Below are 27,559 nucleotides of genomic sequence, written 5' to 3' on the forward strand. Positions count from 1 at the left end.
ATTACCCTGACTTCTAATCTCTCATGGCACATGCACATTACAAATATTGCTTCCTCTGCCTCTAAAAAACTTGGTTTTCTCTTTCGCTCTCGGCGTTACTTTTCTTCCAAGCAGCTGCTCACTCTGTATAAATCGCAAATCCGCCCTGCCATGGAATATTGTTCCCACATCTGGGGTGGTGCCTCCAAAGCCTCTCTCAGGCTTCTTGATTCCATTCAGAAGAGGGCAGTTAGGTTAATTAATGATTCATCTCTAACAGAGTCTCTCCACTTGCTTTCTCATAGACGCACTGTTTCTGCTGCATGCCTCTTCTACAGATACTTCCATGGGCACTGTTCTTCTGAATTGGCTTCTATAATTCCCTCTCTCTCCTTCAAAAGTCCAAAACATGCCACCACTAGCCAACACCCATTTACTGTCCAACTTCGAACTTGCAGAACCAACTTTTCATATTCCTCGTTTATTCATTTAACTGCCATTTTCTGGAACAACCTTCCTTCATACGTATTTCCTGAAAATTACGATATATTCTTCCGTGTTCTCAATCACCAACTCAAACATGGTACTAAGTACTATAGGTTCTAATATCTCTTGTGTTTGGGGTTTATATAAAAAAAAAAAAAAAAAAACCTGTCATGTATGATCATGAGAACGCTCAGTTGGTACGTAATTTCTTGACACTCTCTGCACAAAGACATACTCCTAGGCTAGATCATATTATCCCGAAATGTTAGCAAACATTTCGCATTTTTTAGACTGTGACGAATTGGAGAATCGTCCCCTTCAGTTCTACCCAGAGCCACAGCACTCCCGCTACTTTGTGCCTGTTGCTTTCCTGCACTAGTCTGAGGTATAATTTTGATTTAAATACAATTTAATTAATTACAATGAAAATGAATAAGGTTAATAAATTTAATTGACTAAATTAAAGCAATGCTGATGGGATTCTTCCTTCTGCTTAGAATAATCACCAGATAAATTCAAATTCAGGAAACACAGTTGTAGGGTAGATGAAGTTTGCCTTTAGCCAGCAGGTAGTTGATTGGTGGAACAGCCTTCCATCTATTGTTGTGGAAGTTGATAGCCTAAATAAATTGAAGGCTCGGCTCAACAGGTATTTGAAACGAACGGAGGGCTGAAATGGGAGTGGTGTTTTTGTTTTTTTTTTTTTTTTGGCTGATGCTGCGTAAGCTTGCTGTCTTGCATAGTATGTCTCTGCTAATGCTATCAAGTTTGATATACATGCTAACAATCACATTACTGAATTAATTATATCCTTAGCTAAACACTAAAGATATATGCCCATCAACAGATTAAAAACTTTTAAACTAACTATTAACCACAATTAAAACCCTACTATTCTTCTGCACTGGTTAAATGGTATGATATCTGCACCAAAACACCGATACAGTAGTATTAGTAGTAGTACAGTGTGTTGTAACTTACAAAATAACTAGCTAAATTTTAAAAATAAGCTAATGAAGGCTACTAAGCCTATTTAATCTATTTGTAAAACACAATTTAATGTGTCAATTAATCAAGAATATGGTAAAAATTTCCAAAAAACTTATCCATTTTCGTGGTGTCAAAAATTCTGCAACTCTGCTCTTACAGTCTCATTCACATTTGAGCTCTGCAACAATAAAGAAACAATGATGAACATATGCATTCCTGTTGGCTTGGTAATTGTTATCAATTGGCTATTATTATCACTTTAGCCAAGTTCTGAAGGAATCAAAATAAGTGATATCCAGCTAATTATTTTGGAAAAACAATAAAATTTTATCTTCAAAAAGAACTTGAGCAAAACCAGACCTATATTTAGGAAGCTAGAAAAAATTTTCAGTGAGTAACTGAAGTGGTGAGCCTCGCTTGAAAGGTGCATCTCAAAAATAACAAACAAGCATTAATTGTTGACTGACAATAAAAATCTGCGATTGTTTGTACCTTGAAAAACATAGACAAATTTTTACTTAGTATTATTTTTGGGATGTGTTTGGATTTGTGTGATTTTTGGTGGGCAGGAGCAGCAGTGCTATGCACTGCTGCTCCTGCCCACCTGGCTACGGTTGTTGTTGTTGTTGTTGTTGTTATTTGGTTTTTAGGAGCATTAGCAACTAAGGCCATATTGCTCCGGGAATATACGATGGTCATTCCCTGACCTTTCCGCAGCCTCCGTATTTGGTGGTGATGGGCTCATACCCCGGTCTTATCAAGAAGCATGTGCTGCGCACTGCTGCTTCTTCCCACCTGGCTACGGCGGCGCCCATCTGGGTGGTGGTGCCCACTGAGAATAAGTAACAATAGTCTTCTCTATTAGTGAAGTGTTACATATTTAAGGCAGTATAATACACAGGCATCTCGTGAAGGATGAGTATAATATAAAATACAGATGAAAATGATGCCTTTCACACTACTACCATAGTTTTTTTTTTTAAGAGTTGACTGTGGTGTATCTACACCGATATTATACAGATAACGAATCTTAAAATATTATGCCTAGTTCCACATAGTTTGATTTAAACCAATATTATGAAAATTTGGTCCCCGTTTTAAGTGGATTCATTAAGTGGAATATTCTGGAACCAATTATCCTCGGATAAAGAGGATTCCCTGGTAGTACTTAAAAACGATCTTAAACTTATGTATGTATATCATTTCATTTTTATTTGTGTAGATAATATATCATACTCTTAGGTCATTTTCCCTTCTAAGAAGTTTTCCCTCTTAAGAAATTCTAAACATCCAGTCCCTTGGAAAACCTCTAATCTGGAGTCTACTGTAGTAGTTACCTTGCATTTATCAGTATTAAATTTCAATTGCCATTTTTTAGTCCTTCCGCTTAGTTGAACTAGATCTTCATGAAGTAGCATAACCTAATTACCATCATAAACCACAGCAAAGACTTTTGTATCTCTAGCAAACAGAGACATGAAACATGAATATTATTTATAAATATTGTTATAAATCTATATAACAATATTTATACATTAATATTATAAATAAATATTAAAATTGGTGGGACCCCTCTCTTCTACCACTTAATCTAGTGGTTTTCAACCGGGGTGCTGCAACAACATTCCAGGGGTGCCACGTAATTCGGGTTTAAGTTACTTAAACGTTTTTTTTTTTTTTTTTTTAAATTTATATAATTATTTTATTATAAAAAGGTGTCGGTATCTTTGTAATTTTTCGGTCATATAAAATTGATGTTTATTTAGTACCTCTATATAAAGAATAAAATCATTACATATACTGTATATATATTTTGTATTATGAATTGCAATTTTGTTTATAGTTATATTATTGTTTTTAATATTAGATATATATATATATGATATATAAATTTCCACACCCATATTGTGTAATATTGCGCACGCATGCACGCAGGACCTAACAGGCAGAAAATAGAGTAGGACTGCCACGAAATAAAATAAAATACATTACATAAGGGCCCCATTATTAAGAAAAAGTCGAAAACCACTGACTTAGCCAATGATCCAATTTATGAATACTATTTTTTTCCCCCTTCAGACTTTAGTTAAAGGTAGTACCTTTGACTTACTTTTATCATATGGGAAAAAATTCTTTCTTTAGGCTAGACAATAATTATTAAAAAAAAAAAAAAAAGAAAATTACATGAGGTACAATTTCAAAGGCTTTACTAATTTCTGGTTGTTGGAGCTCCAGCTAATCCTCACTGATGTTTAACACAGAGAGGATTTGATGAAGAACTGTAATTTTATTGTATATCCATGATATGCAACCTTTTTTCCCTTTGAAGAGCCCTTTAAAAAAATTATTCTATATCTGTGGACTGCAGGATGAACAAACTGGTTATTTTAGCATTAGCAGTGGCAAATGATATAAGAAAGCAAGCTTATACAGCACTTGTGGGTGGGGGAGCACATCCCATTTCACGCATTCAATTCCCTGCAATAGATTGTCTTGTTCTTCACTGAATTTATTTAAACTATCAACTTACAAAACAAATTTGATGTTTGTTCCTGCTTTCACCCACCTGTTGCTAAAGGCAAATTTCCACACATCTATTGTGCAACTGTCCTTCCTCAATTTGAATTTGTGCTCCCTCGTGTGTGGTGGGGAGGGGCCTAAGCAGGATGAACTATGCCATCACAGCATTCAGCTTGCTCAATCAATTCAAAACCTAAAACATGTCAATCAGATCACCTCGGGTGCTTGGTCTCCAGAGAGTGCAATTTGCAGAATGAAGTCTTTCTTGGTAAGATGACCCCCCCACCTTTGTTCTGCTCACAACTCATTGTCCTTCTTTGTACTTGTAACATCAGGTCCACATCCTTCCTAAAATGAGGCCTCCTGACCTGTATGCAGTATTTAAGGTGTGGCATGACCATTGCATTATACAATGGAATAATCAACTCTTTATCCCCCCCCACCCCGCTATCAAATCTGCTGGGAATTGAATTCCTGTATATCATTAACATGAGCTGTTCTGGCACCCTGTCTGCATTGCTCTGGTGGATATGACTGCATAATTAACAGGTCTTGAGCGTAATAACACACAGCTGGTATATTATTTTGGTAGTTACTACTACTTATATACAGTACATTTCATTTATCTATGTTAAGCTTCAGTTGCCATTTCTCAGCCAATCCTGTTGCAGTAGCATACTGTCATTAACTACTGTGCCAACCTTTGTATCATCTGTAAATAATTTTTACACAATGAAAAACATAAATTTTATTTGAAACTTTAAATTGTATTTATGTTAGTAAAGTATAAAATAATACAACAATAGTTGAATATTGCTACAAGCAAACAAAGAATTTTTAAATCATCGATAGCTGGAACTCATATATGAAGCCATATCTTCACATCTGCAATATTTATTATATAGCAGGCAACAACGGTGAAATGAACACTGATGTTCAGTGCAGCACAGTTGGTATGTCATTCGTAGAATATAAACCTTAGAGTATAAATAGTTCGTAAAGTTTAATCATTACTCAACAGAAAGTGAACTAAAAGAGTCAGTGGAACTGCATAATGCAAAATTATGTAATGTGAAAAAATATGTGAATATTTTTCCGAGTACTGAATTTTCAGCCAGAATTTTATATTTTTGGTTTTAAGAAAACCCTGGTTTGATTTTCCTGTATATAACAAACATAAAAAAAATTGCACAAATTGCATACTGAGTATTCTACAACTCACAAAATAACACAAACCAATTATATTTAAAAAAAAGCGATATGTTTATTTAGGACAAAACCTAAAATACATGAGCAGAGCATTAAAATTGAGGTTAAAGGAATAGTTGCAAATGCCAATCAATCCATTCTCATATCAAGAAGACAAGAAAAAAAGAGAAAGCTTACACAAAAGCTTCTATAAGCGTATCTATTTTTACTAATTCTTGAAGAACAAAAAAATAAATAATCAGTTGGAGAGTGTGGAAAAAGACAATGAAAGAGAAAGGGAAGAGCAAAAAAAGAAAGAAAGAAAGAGAAAAAAAAAAAAAAAAAACACTTAAAACCAGTCTTAACTATAATTCTACTTACCATTTGTATCCTCTCTCTCCCATCAGGCAGTGTTTCCCAAGAAGATATTTTCCGAGAAGATGACTTTCTGTCACAATCTTGCAAAACTAACTGATAATCTCCATCAGTTAACAAACATCTCTGGTGCTTGTCATAAACAACTAATTCTGCCCCATAGTTATGGACCTCCTCTGATTGATATTTGGCAGTTTTTCTTTTCTTTTGAGGTGGCTCATCCACTAAAAATAAATAAACAAACAAGAGTAAATAACTAATTTAAAAAAAAAATAGTTATTTTTTAAATAGTTAAAAACAGTTCAGAAGGCCACACAAGACCATAAGACATTACAAGATAGAACATACATTCCATACATATTGATAGTACAAGTTAAACCACGAGTAAATAAAAGAGTAGAAAGCTGACTACTGAGATATCGCTTATAAAATACATAAGAAACAATATTACTTTAAATTTAACATTTAAATTGGGTAAAATAATGATGATACCAGAGACCTATAATTACCCCCCTCTCCTTTTGCCCACCTATGGAGACCTATGCGTAATTGCATAAAATGATCACCAAGCCAGTCGTTAAGTATCCTCTCACTTTGTTTCAAATAAATCCTCTTCAAGAAATTTCTTTATTTGAAGACTATTCAATTGCTACTTGGTTTGACATTTATTAAATCAGTTTAACACTTCCCTCAAAGAGCAGAATCCACTTCCTTCTTCATCCAGCCTTAACAAAATTCTCCATTAATCCAAGCGTTATATCTAAAGGTGCAAGTACATTTACTGGTTCAGCCAGTGGAACATATTATATTACATTTTCTTAGTAACACATCCTCCCTCTTTTCCACTACCACAAAATATAACCTTTTTTCTATTGCATAATTATCCCATGAACATAGAAAATAACAGTACAGTGGACTCCTGCTTTACGATATTAATCTGTTCCAAATACACCATCATATTGTGAAAATATCATGATGTGAACCGAATAACACGTTCTTTTCTGGTAATTCATTCCAAGACCTTGGAAGTCGAAACCTTCACTATATAACTAAGCTATTTGTCTCTCTAGAAGGAGATTTTTATAATGAAAACTGTACTTATTGATAAAAAGCACAACAAAAAATCACTTCAACTAAAGGATGCAAAAACAAAATATTCAGCCAAAACATTTACAAATGCTGCTATTGGCTGAGAGACTAGGAACACATGGTCTGTTGGAGACAATTGTAAGTCCATCGCATCATATAGTGAATTCAGCATTAGTAGAGGCATATGATGCAAGAAAACAAACTTATACAGCATCAGCCAAAAAAAAAAAAAAAAAAAACCCTCCCATTTCACACATCCATTCACTCCAAAAGTTTATCCATGTCTTCCTTGAATTTATGTAAGCTATCAAATTCCACAATGACACATTGAAGTTTGTTCCAGCAATCAACTACCTGCAAGCTAAATGCAACTTTCCACAGAACTGTCGACAATTGGTTATCAAAGGGTTATCAAAAACTCAATTCATTCATTCATCATTGCCTGCTGGATGTCTTTTAGCTTTCCCCCCCTCACCCTGTAAACATGGGGAATCAACAGCCGAATTCCTGTTCAATAGTTTTTTCAGGTGCTTTCATTTATTCTTCATTAGGGTACATTCATTCTATCCAATTTATTCTCTTTAAACTTTATATCAGCTTTCAGACAGCTTTCTTAAGTCAAATATATCATTTCTCTGCTGATCCTGAGTTTAGAAACCTGAAATATTGATTCCATTCATCACTCTAATTTTTCATTTCTGGAAACCTTAAAACTGAAAAGAAATAAAAAAAACATTTCATTGTGGTTATTTTTTTTTTTGGCTTTTCCTCTCTCTCTCTCTCTATATATATATATATATATAGCTTTATTTTATGAAGCTTTATTTTACTATTTAATTATTTCCTGTTTCCTTTTCATTTATTCATAGGTAGTTAAATATAGTTTATACATAAATAGTTAAATTAATGCAAAGAGTTGGCCCAAATGACCATAACCAGCAAGTAAAGGAAAGAAGAAAAGAGTGTTAATTGGGATAGACTCTTCTCTGCTCAACATTACTCCTACCATGGTGGTGAAAATATTTTCTTCATTATGGGCTACTAGTTAAGAACTTCAGGGTATTGGGATTTAGGAATGCTCTCCTAGATGGTAAAACAAGATGAAGTGGAAACTTTCTGAAAGTGTGTGTGTGTGGGGGGGGATTTTACCTATATTTATTAGATACAGTTCTTTATGACGTGGTTAATGAACTCAGATGCATGGAAGGTGAAATAATTGAGGAGTAGAATGCTTCCTTCTGACCTGGTCAAGTTCTGGAATAAATGTGACAACCACATTTATTCCAGTCACTCAGGATTAGATCCTCAAATAACCCAGCCTTGACAATGGAGGAGAGAGGGTGGTAAAAAAAATGCATTATAATACGAGTGCCAGTGACTTTTAGATAGTCCCAGATATATAAGGATGTGCACCTGTCCTATTCCCTCCCCTCCCTCTCGGAACGAGTATGTCAAGGAAGGGTAAGTGTTGTTTTTCTTCCAGTTCCAAAGTAAAAGAGCTGTCAGAGTGGATGTTGTTAAGGAAAGATAGGAATTTGTCCAAAGTATTCCAACCATGATTAAAAATCACATCATTCCCATGGCTTGCAGCTTGGATATGTGGATGGCAATACCTCTTCTGAAAGCAACAATGATAGTAGATTCCCATTACCACTGATTGAAGCCCTAGGTTTGTAGGTAAACCTGCCTTGAAACTGGAAGTTGGCTTGATGGGCAGCAATCTTACTCAAGGTGTTGTCTTTGGAAAGCGTGCAGGGAGGCCTCTGTATGCGTATGAAATAAAGAGTGAGTATAAAGATGGAAGCTGATGTTGGTGTAGTGTCACTGAATGACAGATTAGTGAATATCAATGATGCTTGGAAAAACATCCTTAGGGTGTGAAGGGTGCTGACCTGTCTTAAGGTCATATGAGTTCTTAAGAGGAAGGTGTTTAGGAGGGATGGAGAGTATGCGGGAGAGCCATTTGGTGGAAACTTCCCTGGGTGTGGCTTCTGTAAGAAATCTGTATGGATATACCACCAACGTAAAGTACCAGGTGATATATTATCAGTGTAAAAACACCATAGTTTATCCATAAATTAAACTATGTATGCAGTGTGAAAGGCATCGTTTTTAATTGTATTCATATTGTGGCTGCCTTCACAATGAGATACTAGGTATTGCACTACTTTGAATAAGTAACGCTTCTCTAGTAAAGAAGACTAATGTTATTTATTCTCAGTGGATACCACCACCCAGACGGCACCATTTCAAAGCTGTTGGCCTATTATCAGTGGGTGGGTAGGTATTCAGATAATAAAAACATGCCATCACAGTTGCGAAGTGGTTCCACAATATGAGAGATGCCAAATGGTGTACAGAATGATACAATATTTGAAGATTTCGAATATCGCATCACTGTATCATTTGAAGACTTCAAATATTGTATCACCGTATCATTTGAAGACTTCAAATATTGTATCAATGATACAATATTTCAAGATTCAATTATTTGAATTGAACTTGTCTAATCCTTTCTCAAATTTAGTCAACTCAGTTCCACCACACCAATGGAAGTTTGTTCCAACAATAAAATACTCTCTCTCTGGCTGAAATCAAATTTATGCAGAAGAGAGAGAGAGAGCACAACAGCACACACGAGGGCCTGCTTTACAACAGCTTTGTTGTACAGCAGGCCCTCGTTATAATGCGGTTTGCTTTATGCTGATTCGCTAAAACACTGTTCTTATATTATAACCCGTATCTGACTATAACACTGTCACAAATCACTATAACGCTCTTTTACAAATTTCATTTTTGGCATATTTAACGAAATTGTTTCATTTGATGGAGTTGATAGCTTTGAGAGGAACAGTAAAATAGCATTAAAACGTTTCCGACGCCGACTTTAGAAATTTTTCCGCACTCAGTGGAATTTTCTCGCACACTCATTTAATTGCAGTACAGTGACTTGTTACGTAGTTCTAAGATCAACATTTTAAAAAATGATCCAGTATATTGCTTGTAATATTTGCATTATATGCATTTATCCGAAGCCTAGTCATCACTCATTACACTTTTAGACATTGTGCGTAATGGACAGTTTACTCGAACATTGAATCGCAATTAATGCAACCAATGCAGTTACATTTTCAAACAGTTAATAATGCCGGATAAGAATAAAAGCGACGTCTGGACATAGTACGAAGACTATAAATGTAAGAAAAATACAGAATTTGAAAATTAAATTAGACGTTTTAAAGTGAAATGATTCCGGTCAAAAACAAGCAGATGTGTGCCATAATTTAGGACTGAAAAGTTTAACTGTAAGAACAATTATAAAAAATAAAGAATTAATTTTAGCAGCGGGAAAGACAGCTGCCCCACTGCAAGCAACTAGGTAGTTATTTGGTTTTTAGGAGCATTAGAAACTAAGGCCATATTGCTCCGAGGATATGCAGTGGTCATTCCCAGACCTTTCCACATCCTTCGTATTTGGTGGTCACAGGCTCGAACCCCGGTCTATCAAGAAGCGTGTGCTACGCACTGCTGCTCCTGCCCACCTGGCTACGGAGGCGGCGCAAGCAACTAGGGCTAGGCCGGCTATTAGGATTGAAATGGAGAGACTTCTAAATAATTTTATTGAAGATAATATCCAATGCAGAATGCAGTTAAGTTAAATATTATAAGAGAGAGAGAGAGAGAGAGAGAGAGAGAGAGAGAGAGAGAGATTAGCCTATATGATGATCTGAAGGAAAAAACTCACCTAAAAAAAAAAAATGTGGAACCATTTAAAACTTGGTAAGATCTGGTTGAATAGATTTAAATTCCAGGGAGAAGCCGCAAGTGCAGATCAAGGATATTATGTGTTATACTTGTGTTAAAATTATTGAAGAAGGGTATAATGTGTTATACTATATAGACTGCAGGAATGGTCAGAAAAATTGCAGCTAAGCTTTAATCCAACAAAGTGTAAGATATTACACCTGGGAAACAGTAATCCCAAAATAACTTATTCACATGGTGGAGTTCAACTAAACCCAGTACTGGAGGAAAGGGACTCGGGTGTTACGATACGGTCAGACATGAAATTCTCTGAGCATTGTAAACAGGTTGCAAAGAAGGCCCATGGTGTCCTATCAATGATCTATCGAACTTTTGCAAGTAGAGATAGGGATGTGATAATCCCATTATACTAGGCCACACTTAGAATACGGTCGCACCTAAAGAAAGACATCGAGCTTCTTGAAAGGATAACACGCCTGGTGAGATCAGCAAAAGGGCATCCTTATGCAGAAAGACTTCTAATATGTGGGTTACAGAGTTTGGAAACTAGAGGAGATTTGATTGAGGTGTTTAAGACTCTGAGATGAATCAATAAAATGAATGAGGACGAAATTTTCAAGATTATAAATGAATCTAGAACTAGGGGACATAAATTCAAGTTATGGGGGGAAATGTTTAGATTGGACTGCAGAAAGTTTTATTTTAGCCAGTGAGTTATAAATTACTGGAATCAGTTGCCTACATGGGTGGTGGAGGCTGACAGTTTGGGGAAATTCAAAGGTCATCTGGATACCTTTGGTTGAGGGAATGCATAGAATGATAGGTTTAATTTCCTTTTTTATTTATTTATTAATTATTAGTGTGTTTTTTTGGCTGGTGCACCATAAGCCATAGGCTTTCGTGCAGCATGTGGCCATTACTAATCACTGACGCGTGTCATTCAAGTAATGGTGATCATTACTGTGTCTTTACTTGATCTATGTCAAGCACCAGAACAATACTGCTCAAACATTTTTGTTAGTGGACCAATATTGATGATATTTCCGAGGATGGACCATATATTGTGTTAATGCGGTGATATCACTACCATTCTCACATGAAAGAATGGTTGGGAAGAGAAGGCGTTGCAGATGAATCTTGTTATCATGACTGCAATAGTTGGGAATTTTGCAGTACCTACTGGTCAACTAATAATTTTGGCAAACAAATTCCCACCTTTATGTGCACTCCTCTCCATTTTTCTGCATACTTGGAATTGGTCATCAGAAATTTTACCACGAAATTCGGTTAACAAATATTTCTTGTTAACTGTATCATCGTACTGATTTCACAAATACAGAATATTTGTGAAAGTCCTGTGCATTTCATATTAACAGGTTTCCACTGTAATTAGTACAGAAGTATTATTATTCTATAACACTTGAACAAAGATTTTTTTCACATTTGTACATAACATCATAAAAATGGACAGGCATACAAAAAGCTTACAGCTGCAGGTGGCCTGCAGGCCACACTTTGTGAACTCCTGCCTTAGACATTTCTAATAGGTCTGCACATGTGCCCATTTTCCAGATACTGCAAGTAAAACAAATCAAGTCATATTTGGTAAGATGACTTACCCCATATATCCCTGTTCCCCCTTTTTTTGCACCCACTTTAATGGCTCAAATACTTTCTGAAATGAGGTTTTCAAATTTGTAAAAAGTACTCAAGAGGCGACATAACAATGGCAACAGAAAACATCATAGTTACCAACCTGTATTTTCTGGAAAAATTCCTATATATCATGAGAAAACACTGAGATTTCCAAGCAGGCTGAATTCACTGCTCAGGGATCTTCATGCCAAGGTTTACAATTACACTTTAGGTTTCAAACTTGTCTGTCTGTCTGTCTACCTTCCTAGAGTGTGGTGAGAACTGCATAACCACATTGACTACTCTTATTAATGCAATGCAAAAAAATGAGATTGCAAAAAACAAGCACAGCATGAAATACCAGTCAAATCAACTGCATATAAGGCCTGTTTCACATTAGGAAGTCTACCAACAGCAGATCCCCAAAATCATGGGATAGAAAGAAGTAGTCAAAAATTTAGCAAGGATTCTTGTGTTGCAGGCTTTGCTGGACCATCTCCTTCAACTGATTTGGACAGCCAACAAAAAAATTTAAATTGCCATGCTTAATTATGAAAGTAGAGTTGACCAACTCTTTTTCTGATTTTAACTTATCTAATGAGTAAGTTGCACTCCTTATCTGCAGGGTAAAACAGCAGAATTATATGAACTAAAATTACATTCTATCGATCACATCACAAAGTGTTTTCAAACTATTTCATCATGGAAGGTGTTATGTTTCTGTAAAAGGAATTGAATGTAATCCTTTAAATAGTATATATTTATTGATGCCTCAATAGTAAGTCTAAATGCAATTTGCAGTACAAAAGAATCAAACATTTCCAACAGTTTTCATTATTTTATGCTAATTTACAGAAACTTGAAATGATGTCCAAGATCCTCAGTGCAAGAAAGTACTATGATTTTGCTTGGCATGTCTGTTGTTTTAAATAGTATTCACTGGACTTTACCGAAAATTGGTTTCACAAAATGTCGTACTGTTCATTCTCTTTGGGGACAGTAGTGGAACAGTAAAACATTAAATTGTACAGAAGCGTAAAAGTTTTACAAGGCAGAAGTAATAAAAATAGGTTCCAATGTTTGAACCAAAACCAGTTCTCCATCCATATTTGCTTATAAAGCTTGGAATAAGGAAGAATTTTGATAAGATTCTGGACAGAGAAAAAAGTGAATTATACTATGTATTTAAGAAAAGATGCAAAAGATTCATTAAAAGGAGCAAAACTGAAAGAGCAAATTTAATTGGCATTAAATAAAGAACCTCCTCGAAGAATGATGTCTTTATAACAAGGCTACAGAATAATGAAATGGAAGCTAAAAGTCGGGAATGGATTTCTTTGAAGGTAAGATGATAATATAGCAATCACTTGTGTCAACTTTACAGCAATGTTATAAAGATAAACACTGCTGAACATCTTTGAAAATTAATTTTTTTCATTATTATTCCCATCTCTGTTTACTATCTCAAAATTTTTCTAGGTCCTGTTGCAGTAGCGTATCGTCATTACTGCCATTACCAACCCTGCCAACCTTCATATCATCTGCTTTGTACTTTCCAAAATTCGTAACATTAAGCCTGATATAGCTTCAGCAATATCACTGATAAATATAGAAAACAAGAATGGGCCCAACAACAAACCATAAGGAACTCCACTAACAACAGAGTCCATTGATTACCACTCTCTGTTTACTTCCACTCAACTTGCCTTTAATGCTATACTGCTCCAATTTGTACATTAGTCTTCCAAGTGCAACAGTATCAAAATCTTTCCCGAAGCTATGCTGTGTCTGAATTATAACTGTAAAGCTTGTCTAGATGATCCTGGTTAAAGAAGCATGATACAATCCATACGTATCATGCTTCTTTAACCAGGGAATCCATTATTTTCCCATGTACAAAAGTTGAACTAACAAGTCTGTAATTACACTTGTCAAACTCTGATTCCCCCCTTTGCGAATTTGGGATACATTTGCACATCTCCTAGGGGAACTCCCCCTAGCTCCAAGGATGATCTCATACTTATGGCTACGGATTTGCTTTTTGCTGCCTCCTGTGTTGCCTGATAATTTATAAACATATCATGCATTTTTCTTCTCTTCCCAATGATATCATACATTCATATGATATCCATTTAAGCCTAAACCATGAACAGTTCTGATGGCATGAAAGCCTAGTAGCTTCCAAGATTAATTTCTTGAATACTTCCCATTTAGAATTTGTTGTTGTAACATCATCAGCTGGTCCCACTGTATAGCACTTTAAAAAAAAATGCCTGAGACCACTGTAGTTACCTTTATGAAAGCAAAACCCCTTCCCTTTACCCTGACGGTAGTTACTTAAGTAAATCCCACATCAGTACACCGCGATCACTGCTGATAATCAGATCAAGAGTATTACTCCCTCTGGTTGCCTCTCGAACATGCTGCTGTAGGAAACAATCATCCAATAAATCCACAAAAGTCTTGTGAGTGTGAGCGTGATCAACCCATAAGTTCCAGTCAATATCTGCAACATTAAAATCTCCCATTATAAGACATACTGATTTACTGACCCACTATTTCTCTGTACAGTTGTTTGTTGAACTCAGACCTGAAACACACTCCTACTCTAATGCTGGCTTTCTCGGTGCTTATGTCACACCAAACTGACTCAACGTTGCACTGTCCACCCAAGCCACACCTGGACACACTTCTCTAGATTCCATGTGTTTCTTAACCAACAGCATAACCCCAGCCTCCCTTCCTATCCTTTCTGTTCTCATTGTGCTCCCCAAATTACAATTCTACATTCCTTATATCAGTGTGACACAATGTCTCTGATATCCCAACAATATCTGCCTGTGATTTCTTGATCAGCACTTCAAATTCATTTACTATACTCCTAGCACTGGTGTACGTGCAAGTATATATGCACCTGTTCTTATTCTTAGTTACTCTTACACAGCCCATACATTTACTTGTTCCACGAAGACTCCCACCAATTCTTAAAATCACCAGAACCTTTTTTTTTTTTTTCAGACTGCTGCTCATTATAATCGAAGCGCTGCAAGAATCACTTTCAACTCTGCCTGCTGCTACTGTTAATCTTCCAGTCTGTGAATTCCACCCCCCCCCCAAGCTAGCAGTTTTCCAACCCACCTAACACTACATCGATAGCATCAGCAAGTGCATTCTTGTACCCTTTCTATTTAAAGTGTATCCCATCCCTGTAGACGCAGTCTCGCCTGTTAATAAGCACAAACTACGCCAAGATAAATTTTATCCCATGAGCCTTGCATTCTCACTAGGGCTGACTCATTGACAAGGCACTCAGTCTCACTCATTGACAAGGCTCTCATCATATAATCCCTCCTATGTTTCTTGGCCGAATTGCATACACTTTCAAATTCAACCCTAACCTGTGCCATTTTTGAACACTGACCTGTACTTTTTAAGCAAGTCTACAATCTCCTTCTCTTAATGTCACTAGTGCCAACATGCACAACAATATTACCTTTTGTGCCCTTTCTCATAATCAGCCTTAACTTGCCTAACCTCCATTGTGATTTGATTTCAGAGTAGTTTATATCTACTTTAGGTTTCTGTATAACCTGAAAATTTATATGATCCCATGTACTTTTCTTCTTTGCCATGTGTCTCAATAGTTAATCTGACATCCATTTAGGACTATGGTTTGAACAGTGTTTCTAAGATGGTATGAAAAGCCTAGTGGCTTCTACAATTACTTCTTTGAATGCTTTCCATTTAGAATTTGTCATTGGTAAAGTCATCAGTTGGTTCCACAGCATAGAATTTATAAACTATGTGAGACCAGTGTAATCCCATAGTAAAGCAAAAGTCCTTGACATGTCTTTAAGTATATCCCACATCACTACTCTGTGATCACTGCCACCCATGGAGTCTTTTTCTTGCATGTTCTTAATGCATCAAGAACCACTGCTGCTAATCAGATGAAGAGTATTGCTATCTTTTCTTAACTCTCTGGCACGATGCTTTTGAACAGAGTCAACCCATAAATCCCAAAAAGTCTGGCTAGTGAGTGAGTTATCATCCAAAGTAGCAGTCAACATCTGGAAAGTTTAAATCCCGCATTACATTGTTCTCAACCAAAAAATTCTTTGAATGTGTTTCCTTTCTTAGGCAAACTTTACTAATTTTAGGTCGAGAAAAACGAATATTTCTTCAGAAATTTTTTATTAGCTCTAGTTTTTGAGATACAGTACTTTCGCTTATTGTCTAAGAATACAGTAATTTCAGTAGCAGTCGGAGTGAAAAGTAATATTAAAACAATCTCATATTTACATTTACTTGATACAAGATAAATCACAGTTGTTTTTAATTAATATGGAAAAAACAAGAACACAAGAAAACTGCACAGGAACCGAAAGTACTTTCTCAAATGGCCTATTCATGACAGCTCCTTCGTTTTGCTTGTATTCCACTTCCAGGGCGACACCTCCATAGCCAGGTGGGCAGGAGCAGCAGTGCGTAGCACACACTTCTTGGACCAGGGTTCGAGCCCGTGACCACCAAATACAGAGGATGTGGAAAGGTCAGGGAATGACCACCGCATATCCCCGGAGCAATATGGCCTAAGTTTCTAATGCTCCTAAAACCCAAATAACAAACAAACTTCTGGGGCATCTCTTGTTACTGTCCAACAGTAGTCAGCAAGCATAGAAGCATTCCACCTACCCTGATATCTTCTTCACAATTCTGAAATGGCTTGGAGAAATCGCTCATCATGCTCATTACTCACTGCACTACAGCTGTCAGGGAAGAAGTCCAGATGAGAGTCAAGAAAATGGATTTTCAGTGACATGATAAACGATGATACTTTTCTAGAAGGTTGTTCACAGTCTGAATATAGTTTCCAGCGCTTAGGTTCCCCAGGCAGTCATGCACAACACTTATAACGGCTTCCCAAGCTGCGTTCTCATTGCCCTGGAGGACTCGCACAAAGTGTTTTCATTCTTTAGAAGTTCACAAATTTGCAGACCAAGAAAGATTCCTTCCTTAACCTTGGCATAACTCAACAGTGGAAATTGCCCTGTCTGGTACTTGAAAGCTTCTCCATCCTGGCTCATCCCCTTAACAAAGTTCTTCATGAGTCCAAGCTTGATGTGTAAAAGGGGCAGAAGAATTTTGTTTTGATCAACCAGAAGACTGTACCGGACATTTTCCCCCAGGGCACAGATCTTGTAGTACGAGAACCTAGCTCGACTATCCCACTCACACAGGAAACAGTAGTACGTCGTGTATCCCAAATGCATTCCAGGCAGTATTGCAATCCCCTTCAGGTCTCCACAGATCTGCCATTGGTAGTCTTTGTACTTCACTGCTTCCAGAATTAATTTCATATTCTCATGTCTCCTTCATGTGGACAGCATGGTCTAGAGGAATTGAAGGAAGAGGTTGTAATTGTGGAGCAAAACAGCTTTTAAACTTAGCTCTGAGGAGTCTATGAATGGCCTCCATTCCTGTGTGTTGAGCTCCAAATTCAAAGCTGTCATCCATTGACATCAACAGCAGGCAACAAAGTTGTTTTCACTTTTAAAATATGGAGTCAACGCATTCTGCCTGCTGCTGTACATGGACACCTTGACATTTGGTTGCAGAAGATTCCACTGTTGGAGCCTTGATCCCAGAAACTCTGCTTTATCTTTCGATAGATCTAGGTCTCGAATTAGATCACTTTGTTCACCTTGAATGATTCTGTGTGATTCACGCTGCGGCTCAGGTTCTGGCACAAAATCATTCCCCACACTGTCCCCATCTTCATCAGACTACAAAGTGTAATCTTCTGGAGTGTGAGGTACAGGCAGACCATCCTCATGTGCCACTATTCGAATTTCCATGTTGAAGAGGGGCACCATGATGAAATAACAGTCATTTACATGATTTGAGGGCTCCCTCCAAATCATTGGAATGGCAAAAGGCATTGAATGTCCTTTTATTATTCAACCATCCATGGAGATTTACAGCACATGCGAATGACAGCAAACATGAAGTGCCTTGGGTTTGTCTTCATCCCCTACCTTACAGCCAAAATAATGGTAGAAGGCTGTCTTCACAAGTGGAAAATGTCACATCACCACACACAATAAAAATTGTCAACACTGTTAACACATTTAATTGGGATCCTGGCTTTTTACGTAATTTTTGTCCGTAAACCTGAAAAAAAAAAAAAAAAAAACAGAAAGAAAGAAATGAACACATCACTCATAACATCACTTGCAAGGTAAAAACAGTAATAAAAAAAAAAAAAAAAAAAAAAAAATCGGTTTCTGTTTCAGTGTTACCAACCTATCTAATCTATTCTCTAGACTCCAAAATTCCCTAGTATTCACCAGTATTCCCCTAAATCATAAGAGGGGCTATGTCGTCGATCCAAGAGCTAACTAACAGTTTTAAATGTTATATTTGCTTTTCTCATGCTGAAATTAAGAAGAATTGACTATTTTCAAGCCAGACACATTTTTGGTGCTGATCAGTGTTATAAGACATTCTGATATACCGTCACATTATTTCTCTATGTAGCTGTTTGTTATAATCATCACAGATTAGACCTATAACACAATCCTGCTCTCATTTTCATTTTCCCTGCTTTGGTGGGCAGTACAATTTTGAATAAGAGTAACTGACTAAATACTGTACTGGCTAAAAATGCCAACTGGATGCAGTACCTTAAATTTAATATGTTCTCCCCTCCTGTCCTGTCCTGTCTATCCTTTCTGTACACAGTGTAGGATTCGAATATGGGGAGTAGAAATTGTACTCCACATATTCAAATTCTGCATCCCTTATGTCTGAGTGACACCATGTCTCCAATATCCCCACAATGACAGCATTCGATGATTGAATAATATATCAAATTCATCAAATTTATTTACTATGCTCCTAGCATTAGTGTACATGCAATTATATATGCAGATGTTCTTACACTTAGTTACCCTAACACAGCCATTATATTTACCTGTTCCATGATGACCCATGGCATGGCTTGAAATCCCCAATACCTTGCTTTCCAGCTTTTGCATATACCAATAGAAGCAATGCAAGAATCACTACTGTCATATGCTCTAATTAGTCTGTTTGTCTGTCTATCTTCCCAAGCTATCAGTGACCGATCTAAGAATGCCTCCATGGCATCAGAAAATATTCTTGCACCCTGTCTCTTTAAGTGGATCCCATTTCTCTAAAACAGTTATTGACAGTTATTTACTAGAACTTTTTAGCATTGCACCAAAGTCTGGCCAAATTGAGCAGGACTGCTGATTTAATCCAATTTCAAATTTAATCCTAACTTGTGACTGTTTCTCAATACTATTCTGCACTTATTAAGTAAATCGTCAGACATACTACTCATAATATCATTAGTGCCAACATATACAAGAATTTCACTTTTCATGTCCTTAAAAGATAGTATGGTCGTGAGCTGGATATCATCATTCTCTCTCTCTCTCTCTCTCTCTCTCTCTCTCTCTCTCTCTCTCTCTCTCTCTCTCTCTCTCTCTCTCTCTCTCTCTCTCAGGGTAACTTGGATTTTTTTTTTTTTTTTTTGGCTAGTGCAGCATAATCCTCAGGCTTCTTTACACTATATGGCTAATAATAATAATAATAATAATCATAATAATAATAATCTGTCCTACATCTATTTTTGCCCCAGGCAGACAATATATTTCCTATTTCCCCGACAAAAGAGACATGGACGATAGCTACCTCCTGCGGGACTAGCATATTTTGCCTTGGGAATTGTCACTATGTTATGGGATGCACAAGTGCAAGCTCTAGCATCGAGTTAGGCAGCTAACAGCTTGATGGTCCCTCATATGAATTCCTTCGAGGGCATCCACCTGTTCTCCACGCTCTAATTTCTAATTTCCCCACATTCTTTCCACTGAACACTCAAGGACATCTGCTGTATCATTGTCAAAGGACTGCAAACACTGCACAAGGAGCTCATTTCGTAAGACTATGATTAATAGTCTCCCCCCCTTCAGTTCTCCCCAAACCGAAGCACTCCTGCTACTTTGAGCAGTTTTTGTTGTTGTAGTCTAAAGCATGATTTCCATTTAAATTCAATTGAATTTCAGAACACTAAACTAAAATAGATAACTAGATACACACATATTACGCTATCAAGTTTACATTATATTTATTAAACGTTTTTAGCTAAAACAAAAAAATATACACAAATCTACGCGATTAGAACCTTTGGGCTGCTTATTTACCAGAATTGAAACCTTAAAATTCCACTGCTATGCATCACTAGTTCTGCAATAGTGTTCATGCCGAACCACCGATACAAAAGCTACAAATATTAAGTCACTTACAAAATCTGTAGTTAAATTTAAAAATAAGCTAATGAATGTGACTAGAACTATTAAGCTATTTACTGAACACAATTTAACACGTTAATTTTATCAAACACCGTAAAATTTCAAGAAATCTTATCCATTCGCAAGAGCTCCAAATTCTTCATCTGCACAATTATATAATATTATTTTATAATCCCAATTCTGAAAGAAAACTGACTGTTGTGCAATCAAACATGCAGTAATCTGCATAGACATGACTGTTGCATTGCCTTAGTAATTCATACTTATTAATCACAAATTAGCATCAATGAAGCTCTAAATCATGCCATATCTCATTTTGGAGATAAACACACAAAAAGGAAGATAATTTTTTCTTCCAGAATAGACAAATTCCATAAAAGTGCATTTTCCCATAATGACAAATGTGTGATTTTCGATCTGGCATGAATATACTAATATAATCAACAAACGAGACTAAAATAATCAGAGTTCACTGTATATGTATTTAAAAAATAACAATAATAATAACATCACCTTCAGAAACAAAAACTATTCTAGGATTCGAAGTCAAGACTTCTACATACGACTTTCTTTAAAAAAAAAAAAACAGTGATTTCAAAGTTTTCCAAAGAAAATGAAAACTTAAATACCGGTTCCCTATCCAAATCAAGGTTATTTTTACCATAAATATGAGAGAGAGAGAGAGAGAGAGAGAGAGAGAGAGAGAGAGAGAGAGAGAGAGAGAGAGAACTTCTCAGAGATATTAGAAATCTTACCAAAATCAGCAAATTCTCCATTACACAGACCATTGAGCCTAACTTTACCTCCAGGGCAAGTTACACGAAGAAGCAGAACATATGATTTGACTAGATGGCCATTGGTTAAATTAAAACTATCATTAGGAATTGATATGGCAGTGGCTTTGGTAGGAGGATTATCTATATCAGGATTACGTGGAATATCACACCTTCCAACTGAAAAGAGAAATTTGAATTATGGAAATAAATTTTACTTAATAACATAGAGAAAATAATAAGCAATATGCTACCATGTCAGTCAGACTAAACAATCTAGGTTTTTTCAGTATTATATATTATTACTTCAGGATACCTACATCTGGAAATGAGCATTAGCATTAGTTGAGGCATATGATGCAAGAAAGCAAGCTTAGACAGCATCAGCCAAAATAAAAAAAATAATAATAAAAAAAAAAAAAAAAACACTTTCCCATTTCACCCATCCGGTCACTCCAAATGTTTGTCTACTTCAGCCTTAAATTTATTTAAGCTATCAAATTCCACAACAGATGGAAGTCCGTTCCAGCAATCAACTACCCGCTGGCTAAAGGCAAACTTCTGCACATCTATTCTACAACTGTCTTACCTCAATTTGAATCTATGCCCCCTCAGGTTTGTAATCTGAGCAAGAGGGAGAATCCCATTAGCACTGACTCTGCTCAATCCATTCGAGGCTTTATTCATCTCAATCAGATCCACTTGCAGATGCTTAGTGTCAGATGCTGCAACTTGCAACATTTAAGCCTTTCTTCGTAAGCAAACCCCTTTGATCCTCTCACCAATCTTGCTGCCCTTCTCTGTGCTCGTTCTAGCCACTCCTTCCTAAAATGAGGCCTCCAGACCTGTATACAGTACACAAGATGGGGTCTGACCATTCCCTTATACAAAGGGATAACACCTCCTTGTCTCTGCTAGAAAAATTCCTATATATCATTGACAAAACACTACAACCTGCTCTTGTAGCCCATATGCACTGATCACAGAACTTCATATCTCACTGCACAATAACCCCATGTTTTTTTTTTTTTTTTTTCATTCTCCACATAGCTGAGTGTAGTACCAACACAGTTGGTATTTTTCTCTTGGGTTACTGCTACCCATATTGTGTACTTTGCATTTGTCAATGTTAAACTTCAGTTGCCACTTCTCAGCCCATCTGCCTAACTTTTCTTGATTGTGTTCAGTAGCATACTGTCTTTACTGTCATTAAAAACCCTGCCAACTTTGCATCATCTGCAAATTTAGACATTAAGCCTGATATATCTTCATCAATATTCTTGATAAATATGCAAAACAACAATGGGCCCAGCACAGAACCCCGGGAACTCCGCTAAAAACATTAACCCCACGTAGGGCAGTGTCCATTTATTACCACTCTCTACCGTCTCCCACTCAACCATCCCTTTATCCATTGCAGTAACTTGCCCTTAAAGCCATAACGTTCCAATTTGTACAGCAGTCTTTCATGTGCAACAGTATCAAAAGCTTTCCTGAAATCCCAGTATATGATATCAAATTATTTTTTTGCAACCAGTTCCCCCAATATGGAGGATGCGGAAAGGTCAGGGAATGACCACCGCATATCCCTGGAACAATATGGCCTTAGTTGCTAATGCTCCTAAAAACGAAATACCAAACAAACAGCAAGCATCCAGTTCCTCTGTGACAACATCGTGGCAGACAATCAAATTGGTCAGAGAAGATTTCCCCTTACCACACCCATGCTGTGTCTGAGCTATTACTGCTGTCTTGTCTAGGTGATTCTGTATCACCTCTTTAACCAGTGACTCCATTATTTTCCCCGGAACAGAAGTTAAACTAACAGGTCTATAATTATTTGTGTCACCCTTTGAAACCACCCCCCCCCCCTTGTGAATTGAGGACACATTTGCACATCTACAGTCCATGGGGACCTCCCCCTTGGCTCTAAGGATGCTCTCATTATTATGGCTAAGGGTTTGCTTACTTCCCTTGCTGGCTCGTTCATTAAAACTGGATAGATTCCATCTGCCCCAGGTGCCTTTTTTATGTTTAACTTCAACAATTTCTCCTCCACTTTGCTCTCAGCTATTAAAAAATCACTTAGCTCCCGATCAGAGTTTGATAAACTTCTGGGACTCCCCAAATTCCAATTCTGCACTGCTTATATCCGTGTGGCACCATGTCTCTGATATCCCAACAATATCTCCCTTCGACGTCTTGATCAGCACTTCAAATTCATCAATTTTATTTACTATACTTCTAGCATTAGTGTGCATGCAAGTATACATGCACTTGTTCTTATTCTTAGTTACCATAACATAGCCCATGTATTTACTTGTTCCATGATGACTCCCAGCAGCTCTTGTGAAGTCCCCAGCAATTTGCTCTCAAGGCTGCTGCTCATTACAATAGAAGCATTGTAAGAATCACTTTCGCTTCTGCCTGCGACTACCTTTAATCTTTTAAGTCTGTGAATCCCCCCCAATCTAGCAGTTTTCCGATCCACCTAACACTGCCTCGATAGCATCAGCAAATATTATTGCATCCTTTCTATTTAAGTGTATCCCCTGTTTGCAGGCACAACCAAGCTGAAAAAAATTCTACCCCATCTATCCAGGGCCGAATTGATTGACAAGGCTCTCATCATATACTCTCTCCTATCATGTCTGGGCAGAATTGCAGACACTTTAAAATCTAACCCTAACTCGCGACTTTTTTTCAGCATTGACCGGTCTTCTTAAGTAAATCTGCTGATCTCTTAATCTTAAGGTCTTTAAAGTGTACAACAATATCACCTTTTGTGCCCTTAAAAGATATCTACCCTACAACGCCATCAACTTTTTCACCTGGCAGACATACCCTGGTCCTATTCCACCTATAATTTTTGCATAATATATTCCTCATCTTCCTGACACCAACAATAACTAGTTCCTGTGGGACCAATGCATTCTGCCTTGGAGATTGCCGCTATGTTGCCTGATGCACAGGGTGAATTCTGGCATTGAGTTGGGCAGCTGAGAGCTTGATGGGCCCCTCATATTAATTTCTTCGAGGGCATTTACCTTACACCTCAAACTCTCATAGAAGCCCATCAGAACGCTGAGTTCACACCTAATTTCTTCACAGTCTAGCACACACATTGTCTAACCTAGCACACAGAAAGGCATTGTCTTTGTGTGTGCTAGGTGAACGTCAAAGACAAATTGAGATCCATACATGTATTTACAGGATGGCTTTATAATAATTTAACAATTTTGTTTACATAATTTAGAAAATGCTACAGTCTCTGAACAGGTTTTATTGCTAAACCTGGAACTGAACCAATTCAAATTCATGGAAGTGAAAATCACTTCCATGAAAATTACATATGAAAAATAAGTAATATTCTATAACAAAATCCATTGTAATTCTATCAGTATATTTTTAAGAAAATAAACACATATTACTTGACAGAGTGACACGAGTAATTACAGACCTGTTAGTTTGACTTCTGTTCCAGAAATAATGGAAAATAATGGAGTCACTGGTTAAAGAAGCATTGCAGGATCATCAAGACAAGATGGCAATAATAATTCAGACATAGCATGGGTTTGCCAAGGGGAAATCTTGTCTGACGAATTTGATTGGATACTATGTAGTCACAAAGGAACTGGATGCAAAAAATAATTTTGATATATCATATACAGGGTGTCTGTAAATGATGTTTCCAATTTTGATATATTTTTTTATTCAGAATTACTTCAAGCTACAATCATGAAACACATACCAGCTGAAAGATCAATTCAATAAATTACACGAAGGCACATAAAGTTAATGGTAAAGTTCAATGTGGACACCATGAGTAACTCGGACAATATCATAGCGATATTCGATCTCAAGCCACACACTGAGCTTCATTTCGCAATCAATTTTATCAAAGGCCTCTGTGATCCGTGCCTTCAGCTCCTCCAGTATCGTTGGTAGTGGAGGGATGTACACATTGTCCTTCACATAACCACACAAAAAGAAACACAGATTTTGTTGCATGAAATGTTAACACACATAACGCTTTCTGAGGCCAAGTCGCCGTTTTGCAACAAGCTGCGTAGTAGATTGAATGCAAAACTGGTAGTCGAGTGCAAATTTAAAAAAAATTTATTGAATTTAACTTTCAGCTGATATGAGTTTCTTGAGTGTAACTTGAAGTAATTCTGAATAAAAAAATATCAAAATCGGAAACATCATTTACGGACGCCCTGTACTTGGATTTCAGGAAAGCTTTTGATACTGTTCCACATGTAAGACTACTACACAAATTTGGGCAGAATAATAAGGGCAAGTTGCTACAAGGGATAGAAGAATGGTTGAGTGGGAGAAGATAGAGATTGGTAGTCGATTGATAATGCTCTATGTGGACTAATGTTATTAGTCGTGTCCCCCACGGTTCGGTGTTGGGCCAATTCTCCTTTTGTATATTTATCAACGATATTGATGAAGGTATATCAGGCTTAATGTCCAAGTTTGCAGACGATGGTTGGCAGGGACAGTTGGATAGATGGACTGAGAAGTGGCAATTGAAGTTTCAAATTGACAAATACAAAGTATTGCATAGGGGTAGCAGTAACACCAGAGAAATGTCACAATTGGTGTCACACTTATGGTAGTGGAGAATGAAAGAGACTTGGGGGTAATTGTGCAGTCAGATATGAAGTTTTCTGAGCAGTGCAGACAGGCATGGGGTCTTGTCAGTGATATACAGGAACTTTGCAAGCAGGGATAAAGAGGTGATTATCCCCTTTTGTATAAGGCAATGGTCAGGCCACACCTTGAGTACTGCGTACAGGTCTGGAAGCCTCATCGTAGGAAGGATGTAGAGTTGGTAGAATAAGTACAGAGAAGGGCAACAAGTCTGGTGAAGAAAGCATCTGGAGACTAGGCACCTGCAAGGCGATCTGATTGAGATGAAATAAGCCTGAATAGATTGAGCAGGCTCAATGGTAATGGGATTCTTCCTCTTGCTCAGATTACAAACCTAAGGGGGCATAGATTCAAACTGAGGAAAGACAGTTGTAGAATAGATGTGCAGAAGTTTGCCTTTAGCCAGCTGGCAGCTGATTGCTTGAACAAACTTCCATCTGTTGTTGTTGTGGAAGTTGATAGCGTAAATAAATTTAAGGCTGAACTAGACAAACATTTGGAGTGACCGGATGGGTGAATGGGAAAGGTTTTTTTTTTTCATTTCTTTTTTTTGGATGATGCTGTATAAGCTTGCATTTTTGCATCATGTGCCTCTAATAATGCTAATAGAAATGTAAACTTATAAATGAGTCTGTATGCTCCCCCATGATGTAGCTCATACCATTTGTGAAAAAAAGGTAGAACCCAGATAAGAAATTCCTGCATAAAAAGTTTCCCCCATACTAGGTTTGGTTTATATATATATTGTAATATATTATTTTCGTGCGTAAGCGGTTTCCAGGATAAAAAGCTCTCCCACATAAAAAGTACAGGATAAATAATACGCAGTGTATTATTATAATGGGCTTTTCCCACTTATTATTTTATAAATATAGAAATTCTTTATTTTTATATAAAAAAATATTAAACAATATACACATTTGTAATCGAACAAGCTAGTGCATAGCATCAGTTTATTTTGAATAAAATCACTGAAGTAGGTGAATTTGGATTGTTTTTGTTACATCTCATTTGCAAATGCCATAAATGAGATGTACTGCATCTGATCTATTGTGAATGCCTTCAAAACGAGTTGCCCTGATATGAAAAATAAGTAACGCTTTGCAAGTGGAGAAAACGAATATTATTTATTCTTGGCAGATACCACCACCCAGGGAATACCCATGGCAACACTAGTCTTCTGCACTGGCGATCATTGCTTGATCGAGGTATTGCAATAGCAGGGCAACTCGACGTGACGTAAGAAAAACTATGAGCCATTTCAGTGATTTACTACAAACTAAAATGATGCAATGCACTAACTTGTTCGATTAGTGAAATTTCCGTAGTCTCATGCTTTGGCTTAAAACCTTTTTAGGATAAACATTTCAATATAATAGAAGTGAAATATTGCAACTGTTTTCATCGATATCTATAAATGGATAGCATTTATAGATATCGATGAAGCAAATGCTTCAAACACGTGAAGCATTTGCCATTAAGTTGTGATGATATTGAACAGTTATGAATTACTCACTGGTTGTTGCTATGTCTTATTGTAATTGTGAAGTCTTAAGGAATGATCAAATATGAATTTATAATACTTTGTTTATTAATTTACGAAGACTATTAGTATTTTTGGTAATTCTTTATAACTGTATTTTTGTCTACTGTATTGGCCTTAATTATTCATCCCTCATTGGCAGTGTTCTTTTAATGCTAAAAATATTAATTATACAGATTATATGAGTATATTAATTATAATACAGTAAACCC

At 36.7% G+C, this 27,559-nt stretch overlaps 1 protein-coding gene across 1 annotated transcript in view; it reads right to left on the reverse strand.

Moving 5' to 3' along the window:
* Positions 1-27,559, reverse strand: part of Su(z)12 (Polycomb protein Su(z)12) — a 953,568-nt gene that overhangs the window by 444,853 nt on the left and 481,156 nt on the right. Inside the window, exons 7-8 of the mRNA XM_090377077.1 lie at positions 21,125-21,322; positions 5,545-5,762 (exon numbers count right to left, since the gene is read on the reverse strand). Of these exons, the coding sequence (XP_090233203.1) occupies positions 5,545-5,762; positions 21,125-21,322 (416 nt within the window). The remainder of the gene's footprint in view (positions 1-5,544; positions 5,763-21,124; positions 21,323-27,559) is intronic.

This window comes from Mastigoproctus giganteus, chromosome 7, assembly GCF_048544385.1.
Source record: "Mastigoproctus giganteus isolate SK-2022 chromosome 7, ASM4854438v1, whole genome shotgun sequence".
In the NCBI taxonomy this organism is placed as follows: domain Eukaryota; kingdom Metazoa; phylum Arthropoda; class Arachnida; order Uropygi; family Thelyphonidae; genus Mastigoproctus; species Mastigoproctus giganteus.